This window comes from Apis dorsata, unplaced genomic scaffold (assembly GCF_000469605.1).
Source record: "Apis dorsata unplaced genomic scaffold, Apis dorsata 1.3 scaffold_52, whole genome shotgun sequence".
Classification (NCBI taxonomy): Eukaryota; Metazoa; Arthropoda; class Insecta; order Hymenoptera; family Apidae; genus Apis; species Apis dorsata.
In genome coordinates, this window is record NW_006263353.1 from 1400246 (window position 1) to 1412636 (window position 12391).

Sequence of the window (12391 nt, forward strand, 5' to 3'; positions counted from 1 at the left end):
TTGAAAATTCATTTCCTTCGCGACAAAACCTGATATTTCATCAAATCGGCCATGTTTGTCCCCCGATAAAAATGAAAATTCTCCCTGTTCGCTTCGAAAAATATTGCTTGTAAATTTCCAACGGACGCACCACTATATCTTGTTCGTCCTCTCTGCCGCTTGATTTACTTCTCTCTCTCTTTCTCTCTCTTTCTTTTTTTTTTCTTTTTTACTCTTGGTTTGTTTTCGCGCGCATTTTTAACGATAACCTCGATGAAGCGGCGTTCTCGTTCATTTCCTGTCACCGTAAATTCTTGCACCTCTGATACCACTCACCCCCTTCCCGCCATCGCCATTATTTGTTTCCACGAAGCGTACGCCATTGTGTCATGTTTTCCATGCGGATTTCTGTGTCTGAAACGACACCGATGTCGAATCGAAGATTTCGTTTCCTCGACTTTGATATTTCATTGGATTTATATTTTATATAAATAATGGAGAGACGAGTTGAGTTTTTGTAAATTTCGTGATTCGTGATAGAATTTGATTTGAAGAAGATAATTTTGTTAAATATTAATTGTTATTCTTTCTTATTTCTTATCTTTTACGATAAAATTTTAGTTGATCGTGTGGCAAATTTTATCTTTCATTCTTAATTATATGTAAAAATTTTGAATTATTTTATTGATGCAAGATATTTGAAATTTTAGAAATTTATCAAACTCGTTCGATCATTTCGAAACGATTAAAATCATTGATATAATTTTCGTGTAATTGAGGCTGGCCAAATTTAATTTAATTATTCATAAAATTTTGCATTTTATATATCGTATGGGAACGATTGCGAGTGATTATTCTCTATTATTGCACGAGCTTTACGCGTTCGATTTAAGTTTAAACGATTTATGGGCGTCGTAAATGTCATCTATATCACTGCGACTTCCATTACTTCAATATCATCGAACAAGTAGAAATACATGGATTTAAATTAAATTAAATTATTTAGAAAATACATACATATTTGATTATAGACAATGTGTTTCGATAGATTTCAATATTTAATTTAATTATTAATTATTTATATATTAATTTTATTTATGTGTTTAAACATCTTTCGTAATCTGTAGAAAAAACCACAAGAAACAATAATGGGGAAACCAATGAATTTATGATCAAAATAGTTTATTTTGTCAAGTGCAAGTAGTACAGGTCAATAACTAGTCAGGCGTAAGTTTCGAGAAATCGATACTAGAGTGAGCTACTAATCGATATCGTAACTTCATCAAAGGATTCAAGTAACAAGTGGCATAATTCTGCAGAGTCTGGTAATTAGTACTTTGTTCCATTTCCCATACAAGTAGTTTGAGACAATAGTTAGTCGGCCTTTCCTCGAAACATACCTGCAATTATAATTGCAGATTTCACTCGTTTGATAATGTGATCGTTTATCTTGTACAACTTTTGTTAAACGATTTGTATTATTCATCTTTATATTTTGTTTATGGAACGTTCATAACATCGATTTTGGAAAAAATTTTGAAAAATATTTTTTCTCTGAGTTATAAAAAACAATTGAATTATTTGAAATTTTTTTCTTATTTATTTATTCTGTAAGATAAAAGATGGAAGTTTGAATCCAGATTTTGTTAAGAATTTTGCTTGATTCTTTTTAAAATCTTTAAATAAATAGATATTTCGATTCATACTTTCAAATTCTATAGTGCTATATCTAATTATTAATATAATATAGTATGATTAATCAATAATTTAATTATTGTCTTAAAGCATTTAAATTTGATTATAAAATATAGTAATGGAAAAATACATTGATATTTATATAGATAAATACAAATATTTTAATTCTACAACGACAATTTAATGTTTGGCAATAAAATAAAACGCATAATGAAAAATTGAAACTGGTTTAAAAATTTCATTGAATTATTTTTTATAAGAAACTACTTCAAAAAAAGTTTAAAATTCATTTAAATTCATTGACACATTTTTTTAAATAATCATTAACATTTTAAACTCTATCTATTTATATTCTAGAATAATCAAAAAATATAAAACACATAAGAAAAATACAGAGGATAAAAGTGGAATGACTAGAAATAGTAAAAAAAAAAAAAAAAGAAAAACAGATTTTTTTCAGTGTTCTCAGGGAACATTGTGTATACAAAAATCACGAGAAAAAGAGAGCCGTGAAATCGGAATCTCTGGTCCGTTTTCGCGTCTGCAATGTTTTCCAATTTCCAATAAAATATTTTTCCTCGTCCACACCGGTGTATCCTTCTGCTTGGCTTTCTATATAAGAGCCAACTTTTCCAATTTCCCGCGAATCGCCGGCTATTCGGAATTCGATGTACACACAAGCATCTACTCCTCCACTGGAATTCGGCTGAAACGATATATGGCGGAAGACAAATCGTTCCTGATTTCCCTCTTTAAGTAAGTCTCTCGTATATAAATAGTAGAAGTGATATTTTATATTTGTAATGAAATTTTAGTTGGAATTTGAATTTTTTTAAATCGAATTTTTGAGATGATGAAATTTGAAGTGAAAAAAGTATTGATTTTGACTTTGTAAGTTTTTAATTTTTAGATATTTTTTATGATCATTTTGTTAACTCTACATGATTTTACAAATTCTATATTCAAAAAGAAGTCTTTGTTCTTCCATTTTAATATTATAATTTAATATTATAGAAATTATATATTTTTAATTTTTATACTAATACATATACAATATTAATCTCTTAATTTTTAGAGTAATATTCTTATTTAATTTAAAATCTTGAATATTCTTAATCGATTTTCAATTTACCAAGAACTTAAATGTTAATCAATGAAACATTTTTATATTAATATAATAAAATATACAATATTAATCTCTCTAATTTAAAATAATTTTTCTATTCAATATATTTTTAAATATTTTTTATTTCGTTTTTTTCATTCAACCAGAATTTATTGAATAAATGTCAAAATCATGTATTTCCCTTTGTCCAAAGTGAAATTGCGTTACAAGTTTAATTCAACCGGTTTAACTTAACCGGAAGTTCCGAAGATTCCCGCCTACGTTCTCTTCAATTCGACAATTTTAATTCTGACTTCGTCACGAACTCTTGCTCCTTGTGGAAAATGAACACACTAATTACCACGAAACCGGCACAGTCTAGTAAATTATTCGTCTAGGGACCTGAACGACGCTTGAACACATTAAGTTTGTGCATTTAACTTTAAGCATTATCTTCTTCTGAATACCAAAGATTCTGCTCCAGTAAGTCGGGTTTCTCTCTATAAATGCCTTTTATCTTAGACGATAATCTTAATATCTTAAATAATCACTTTCATAATTAAAATTCTAAAAAATTTAATTCCAAAAATACAACATGAAAACAATACGTATTATTAAAATTATGTTTTATACATTTTTTAATGTATTTGATGTACATTAAAAATTGCATAATTTATAAACTACATTATATTAAAACCAATATCAACATCATAATTAACAATTGTCATGCGTCTGTATTTAATTTAATGAAACTTTTTTCTGATATTAAACATATAAATAAAAAATTAATATTAATTTAATTTGCTACATTATCTCAATCTCACATTTATTTTCAATTAAAGTAGAATTACGTCGAACGGAAACTTTTAGTAATCATTATTATACACGGTATAGCCTCTTTTAGGTTAGGATCGAGAGAAACTCTCCTCGAATACGTTTCCGGAAGTTTGGTCGAAGGAAACGATAGAAACTTTCGAAATCCGCTTCCTCGGTTTATATTGTTTCACGGTTGTGTATCGTGTTCCTTTGTGCCAGGATAAGAACGCTCTTCCGGTGTGGAATTTCCGCCGTGTCGAACGCGTGTTGAGGTTATTCGAAAATTTGTATAGAGAGAGTAATTTTGTAATGAACTTTAAATTAATCTTGTATTGAGAGTGGGAAATATAGAATATATCTTCTCTTTTCGTTTTTGTTTTTTATTATTTATTGTGTTTTTTCTCATTTTCTCATTTATTTGTTTAAATTTTTAAAAGTGTTTTTTTAGGTTATGTTCTCTTTCATTATTTATTTCTTTTATTTCTTTTTTCGTAATCTTGTGTTTGCTTTGATTTAGATTTTTCAAGAGTAAGTTTTTATTATTATTTCTTTTTAAAATTTCGTATTTTAATTATTCAAAGATGTTAAATAGTATTCAATACTATCGATCCAAATAGAATATTCACTCAATTTTCAATTTAATTTTTTTCTATCCTTTCTTACATTTATTTCAAATTTCAATTTCAAAATTTCAAATCCATTGATTTTTCCAAAATTCCATCCTTTATTTTTATAATAAATTCGTAACAAAAAATTTCTAATCGATATAAAATTTCAATTCTTTTTTAACAAATTTTCGAAAAATTTCGAATCGACTGCAAAGATTTTTTTCCACAATTCTACTCGCAGTAAAATTTTTCTGATCGATAAACCAAAAATTTCGGATCAATGTTATTTGCACAGGTTTCTTTTTTCTTCCTCCTTTTTTTTTTTTTTTTTTTTACTCGAATTTGCCGATTTGCATAGCGTTGAAATTCTGTTGGAAGTGTCGCTGCCTCTCGGCGTTTCAAAGTTCAAAGCCGAGGCATCTTGGAAAGTTGGCGGTCCTCCCTCCCTTCGACTTCAAAGCGGAAACGAGTCGGTAATTTCTACTTTGGCAAGCAATTTTCCGTGGGCTAAATTACCTGACCATTTAAAGGTGCGATACACTCGATTTATCTCTGATCGAGATTTCGCTTCGTTTATTGCTTTGACTCTTTATCGTTTATGATAATTAAAAGATTGTTCATTGATACACACACATATATATATATAGCATTTTACTTTTTAATGAATCTATTTAATGATTACTGGAATTGATATTGTTCTTTTCAATTTCGATTTCGATTATTAAAATATATGATATATAATTTTGAATTTTTCAGATTAATTTTTCGATTGAATGTAGAGAGAAGATTATAAAATATAAATTTATATTTCGAATTAAATATATTATATTTAATAGTAATATACTGTTTCTTTTTTATCGAAATTACCACTTTTAACGAATTATTCATATTTCATATTGAATTTATAATTTCTAACAAATTCTTTCTTTCATTAAATTCTATTACTAAATACAGGTATAATTAATATTTAAAATTTATATCACGTTACATATTTCTTTTTATTTCGAAGATAATTTATATTCTCTAATTAAAATTTTTGACGATAAATCTTTCTTTCATTTTTCAATTTACATTGTAATTATTCGTTGATACATTTATAATTTTCATTAACAACAAAAATGATAATTTATTTTCCAGCAGGGTGTTATCCGATTCTCTTCCTGAAATTTTCATCAGAGATTTTATAGCATCGTTAATTTTTATTTCCATTTGTTTGATCATATATTGACCTATATCTCGTGCTGTTCCAGGACTGGCACACGGTATCAGATGTTACAAATGCGGACAGTACAACGAGGGAGTCGGCAGCATCACGCCGTGCATCAATTACACCGCTCACATGCATCTGAAGGAATGTCCACCCTCGGCCAAATGGTGCATCGTAAGTAAACAAATGTTTTACCTTTTAGTCTCACATGTCAAAATGCATAAAATACATAAAATTATATATATAAAAATTCAATTGTTAAATTAAATTGATGCATTACGTAGCTTGGAAATAATATATTTCTTTTATATATATTTGAGATATAATTTAATTCTTACAAATAAGATATGTAGGTTACTTTTGTATCCTCACTGACAAATTATTACAATTATCCAAATTAATAAGTAATTGCTTAATGATTAACATAAAATTCTTAAAAGAATGAATTTAGTAATATAATAAAGTATAATAGAGAATATGTAATGGAAAATTTGAGTGATTATCATGAGTGAAATTACTTGATAAACTATAATAACTATAATAATATAATGGATTAATAGCTACTAATTAATACAATATATTAACATTATTACAATTTTAAGTAACTTGATGTTATTAAATACGATTATTTTTATAATAAAAAAATTTACATATAAACTTGATATGTTAATCTTTCTTCGTTATTTAATAATCGTCAAAAGAAAAAGTTTGAAATTAAAAAGTATTTCGTATACAAATAAACAAAAATAAGAATAAATATATTTCCATTTAAGAGAAGAAATTTGGCCTTCAAATATAATCTAAAAAAATTTTTATTCAACGAATAAAAAATAGAATAATAATTAAAATAATCGTATTTTTTCAAAAATATTTACAAAGTTTTCAAATATACGAAAATTACTGTTCATTCAGTTTCTCCCTTTCGCACAATCTGTCCAAGGAAAAAAAAAGGGAAGCACAAATCATTTGAATCAATTGTCCACGAGCAACCGGAAGTGGCATCAGATCGAAGCATCCGGTTGGCGAGGCTAACTTGCTGAACAATCTGCTTGCTAAATCCAACATCCAAATCCAAATAATGCAATAATGATTTTGGAAGGGTGTCAAACGATCCAATGGCGCCGCCACTTCGACCCCCCTCCCCCTCTTTCCATTCTTCCTTTCCCTTTCCTCCCCTCTTTTTTTTCTTCACTTCTTCCCTCGGAATTCAGTGTTTCCAGTTCGACGAGCTTCAGGATCGAAAGGTTTTGAAGGAATAAGGCGACTTGTTCTTTATTCCATTCCTGTTCCAGAGAGCACGTTTGATGAGCCTCTCCCTTCTCCTCCTCTCCCCCCTCTTATCGCGGTGAAGTATCGTTTCCAGGATTTTGTCCGCGTTTCCACAGGCTCGACATTCGAGTGGAGGGGAATATTCTCGCGTGTATTCGAGTATCAGATATTGTTTGAGAGATTCCTCCAAACTTTTGGATAGCTATTTGCGTGTTGTGTGTTTTACAGTGGAGATTGATCTCGTATGAATCTTTAATCCTTTGAATTTTCAGTTTTTCCTTTGCGATTATTAATTGTAATTAATCTATTTCCTTAAAAATAATAATTGTAAATAATTAGAATAATTGGATACATATGAAAAAAAAAGAGGAGGGGAAAGAATGATGTTTAAGAATCTTCTAGTGAATTAGAAATAATATAATTTCCAATTTTCAAAATTTCCTCACTTTATTTAAAGAAAGTCTTCTAATTAATATTACAACAATTTAAACTACTTTACTTAATTTTATGATATATACTTTATTTTAATTTCTTACATTCCAAACGGGATAGGAATCATTTAGATCGAAATTAAACATAAGCTAAGTAACAAAAATATTGAACATCGTGAAATTTATCGCGAAGAAACTCGTGCAACGTTCTCAAACTTTCAAAAGATACGATATAAGGATACACCAAGACCAAGATCGGGAAATACCTTATAAAATTTCAGGAAACTTTCCAACTTTCTTAACCTCGTTCCCCTTCAAACTCCATCTTTTCGCGTTCGTTTCGGTGAAAAAAAATCTCGCTGAAACTCGCGACTTCAACATCCAATTAGCCGGATGTTGAGCGTTCCACGTGGAGAACGGAGATGTAAATCGAATCGGGAAGTCGGTATCCAAGTATTTCAATCTTCGAATCTTTCTTCCCTCGACCTTTCTTCCTTTCTCAGTTTACTCATTCGATTTCGATTGGAAAAATCGAATGGAAAATGTTGGATCCGAGGGTGCTTCCTGGTGTGATCCAATCGATTCCCTCGATCAAACGAGGATTCGAGGATGGGATGCTTGAAACTTAGATCTTCTCTCGTTGAAGGGATGAATGAAAATGGCGGATAAAGTGGTTGCGTAGAATGGATTTGAGGAGGTAAAGAAATAAAGAGAAGGGAGAGAGAGAGAGAGAAAGAGGTGACAAATTGAAAATTGAGTTGTTCGAAGATAGTAGACGATGATGGATATTTCTTGGAGCATTTTATGGGAGGATGGAGTCGAATGATGGATCGATTGGGGTTAAAATTTTTTTTTTGTGGTGCCTAAAATTTGTAGCTTGAGAGTGTTGTGAGTGAATAAAATTGTGTAATTCAATCATATTTTCCATACAATATATTTATATTTTTTTTGCAAGAAATATATATTATGCAAAGAAATATATTTATTATTTTGCAAATTCCTCGATCGAGAAACGAGAAACTATGTGATATTTTTCCAAAAAAGGTTTATATTTAATGAACGAGATTAGAATTATTTTTTGAGAATTTTATTTTCGCCCACGAAATCGAAACTAGGTGGAAATAGAAGTAAGAAGGCTCGAGAAACTTTCAATAAACTGAGGAAGGGGAGGGAGTATTGTTTGACGGAAACTGGAGCAGTGTGCAAAGTCTCGGATCGTGATCGTTTAATTGCGGATAATCGTCGTTGTTTCCAAGTCGCGGTTCTGTTTCGTGTTTTTCCCATGGAATGGAGTGTCTCGAGACTTCGTGCAAAGTGCAGCAAGAACTTTTGTTCCAGGGGACTTTCTTTCTCTTTTTTGCGATATTGGAGATCATTTCAGCCTTCTTCTTCCACCAGAAAATTATAACTCTCGAAGGGAAATTATACCGTTGAGTGTAATATAAAGCATTCATCGATTTACTTTTTCCTTTTTTAAAATACTTTTATTAATTAATGTAATTCGTGCTCATTTGTAAAAACAAATAAGATTTGGATTATTAGATTTTTAAAAGTAAAGCAATAATAATTCTAGAAGAAAATTAATTATTGGATTATTTAAATTAAAGGAGTTCAATGTAAAACATTTATTAATATATATATTGTTAATATGTATTGTAATATATTATTTTCAGGTTAAGTGTTTTAAACAAATCTTGATAATAATTTTGTTTCTAGACAAGAAATATACTTTAAGGAATTTTTAAATATAATAAAGAATTATTAATATTTTTTTTATCATGATTTTTATAATTTATATTATTTTAATTTAATATTATTATTTTATATCATCATTAATTAATATAATTTCTAATCAGATTTTCTTTTAATAAGAACAATTTGAAATGAAATAATAATAATCATAATTGAGAAAATAATAGCAATGAAAAGAAAATTAAAAATTAAGTATTAGATTTCATTTTTAATTTTTTTTCAGGTCTAATATTCTCAATTATTGAAGCTACACGTACATTTTCTTTTTTCTTATTTATTTCCTTATTTCCATTTTCTCCTTCTCCATTTGAATTTGCCATTATTATATTTGCATATATAATATTATATTTTATCATTCTTTATAAATTAATATTAATTTCTTCTGAATTTATAATATTGAATAATTGCAAAGGAAAAATAGGAAATTATAAAGAACATTCTCACTGTTCTTTCTCAAATAATTTTTCTTTAAAAATCCGCTGCAATCTTCAAAGATCTCTAATCATAATCATTAACCTATCTATCTAACTCTATTATACTTGTCTCCAATTATATTTAATTCCAAAATTTTAATCAAAACGAATCACGTAACATTTTCAAAAAAATTATCCAAATCAAAGAAAGAGGAAGATCATGCTCATTCGATTAGTTTCAATTTCACGGCAAATTCAAGGAAACAGTTAATTAAGCATAATTTCCCGACACAATTAAAACAAATGGCAAACGCAAACGACCTACTCGCCTTAGATAGCAAAAGCTTTGAATTTCCAACTCGAATCGGTTTGCCTGGAACCTGGATATTGATAACGTGAGAAAATGGTGATCCCTATATTCGCCCCATTTCTCGCTCCTGCGAGCTTTCTATTATTCCATTTCGGTTTACCAAACGAGCTTTCCCTCCCTTCCTCCTCCCTGTCATCCCATGGAGATCGGCCACAGGAGAGGAAGGATTTCGGGGCGAGAAGAGAACGAGGAGGGGTGGGTTTCGAAGCCTGGGCAATTCGGTTAACCGGACAAAAGGTTGGGAAAATACTAGCTGAGGTTCGATCGTGATGTTGATTAGATCGAAGAGTTGTATAAGTTTTAGTTTTTGACGAAATTGCTTTTTTTTTTTACTCTTTTTTTTTTTTAGGATGAATTTACTTTTTAAGTTTCTTTTTTAATTACAAAAGTTTTATTTTAAGACGAGAATGAAAATGGTGAGGATTGGTTTAAGTGATTTAGGGAATATTTTAAGGTTTGAGAGATTTTGGAATTGTGAAATTTTTTTGTAAATAATGATAATGGATTCTATTTTTTTTAGATTGAATTTATTTTTTTAATTCTTTTCGAAGGTAAAAATGGAAATGGCTGGTTCAAGTGATAACTTTGAAGAATATTTAAGATTTGAGTGATTTTGGAATTGTGAAATTTTGATGGATTAAATTTTCAAAATAGAGATGTTTTGAATAAAGGTATAATATTTTTCAAAAGGAATTCGAAAATTAGGATCTTTCATTAAGGATTCATTTTTATTTCATAAGCTTAAAATATTCCAAATTTTCCGAAATTTTTCAAACTTTATTTCATAATTCCAAAATTGGAATTTTTATATTTTAAAATCTATTACTTTTCTATTAAAAAAATTCTCAAAATTGAAATCTTCTATATTAAAATCCTACTACTTCCTAACTCAAAAATTTCAAAATTTAGAAAAATCTATTATTTTCCAATTCACAAGTTCTAAAATCCAAAATCCCATTAATCCTTCAAATCCACGCAATTCCATTAAAATAACAACTAAATAATCAACTAGCGATGGATCTAAACATATCACGAGTAGATTCATACATAAAAACAAGATTCGAATTCTTAATAAATATCAAAAGATAAGATATTTTTAAGTAGATTCTGAGTCTGAATACGGAAAATAATTGCATTATCCAATCCTTCAAAGAACAATACCCGTCCAATTCCTATTGATTCGATCCACCCAATACGACAATTAATCGATGCACAATCGAATCTCGTAATCTGTTTATCGTGCTCCAGCACGTGTCCGTATCCTTGCGACGTAGAACTTCGAGAATAGGATCGTGGTGAATTAACGGGTCATCCAGCTTGTATCCGCTCCTCGACTCCAATTCCCACTCGCACTCGCTTCCGGCTAGATCAGCGTATCCGTGACTGCATTATCATACCTGCTGTCCCTACTAATGGACCACCGTCGGCTATTCTGACGTGCCCTTCAAATTATGCTGCGACACGAACGTGCGTTCATCGCTTGTTAATTAACATCTCGCCTCAATTGGACGAATTGTCCATTGTGAATGGATTCTAAGATGGAGGAGGTTGGTGGAATCGGAGGAGAGTGTTATAAATTAGATATTTAATATTTTTTGGCAAGTGGACGCCATTTTTGTTGTTTTTCGATCGTCGAATTGGATTTTATTCTTCGATGGAGTTGATTGGTGAAGGATTGAATAGTTACGTATGATTATATAATCGACTAGCGATGGGTCTAAGCGTATCGCGAGCAAGTTTGAACATCGGTAAGCAACATTCGAGTTTTAAATAAAAAAATAGAAGAGAAAAAAGAAAGAATGATAGTATATAATATGATATATTATATATATAATTCGAAACAAAATTTAATCACAATTGACTGTCAAAATTTCAAATTGACAAGAACATTCGCAAGAAATTCATACTAAACTTTCTATTTATATTTTTCCACGAAATACATAAGGTAAATGAAAATTGAGAGCAATTTCCATGAGAAGATCGAATTTTAGCTTAATTATAATCTCAAAATTTGAAATAATTTAATTAAAAAACATTCACAAGAAACTTCCTAATTTCTTTTTCACACAAGATACGCAAAGAAAACGAATGTTATTAGCAAAATAAAAAAAAAAATTCACTAGAACAAGAAACATTCAAATTACTATTTAACGAGATGCAGAAAGAAAAGATTGATTCGAAAATTAAATCGAACAAAAAAATTGGCACCAATAACTTCCACGATGAGAAGGAATTCTGCCATCGTAAAAATTTCATTGGCCAACTGTTCCCGGAATGAAGCCACTACTTGTGTCGACAATGTTGTCGGAATCGATCTCAATTGAGATCTGCTCTCCCGTAACCAATATGGTGCCCCATAAATATTCCAAATGGTCAGACTCGATTGAACTACGGCCGAAACTGGAATCTGGCATGAAATATTTCAAGATCCATCCCCAGTTCCTTGCGAAATCTTGCTCAATGGAATTATTCCATTGAATAGAGAAAGATTGGAGAGGAAAATAAAGAAATCTCAATGGATATATAACGTGCGATCTTATATTTTGTTTTGAGTTATTAATTAAAAGTAGCGTTAAATTTATTTTTATACGAATAATTCAATAAAATCTTTCCAAACATTTATAGCTTTTATAGCTTTTAATATACTGGAAAATCTAAATATATATATATGTTAAAATTAACGTAATTAAAAACATATTTCAGTTCATATTTATATTTTTTAATTATTTTATTAAGAACTCAAATA

At 29.3% G+C, this 12391-nt stretch overlaps 1 protein-coding gene across 1 annotated transcript in view; it reads left to right on the forward strand.

Moving 5' to 3' along the window:
* The window catches only part of LOC102680877 (U-scoloptoxin(05)-Sm1a), a 112327-nt gene that overhangs the window by 63407 nt on the left and 36529 nt on the right, over positions 1–12391 (forward strand). Inside the window, exon 2 of the mRNA XM_006609190.2 lies at positions 5454–5584. Within this exon, the coding sequence (XP_006609253.1) occupies positions 5454–5584 (131 nt within the window). The remainder of the gene's footprint in view (positions 1–5453; positions 5585–12391) is intronic.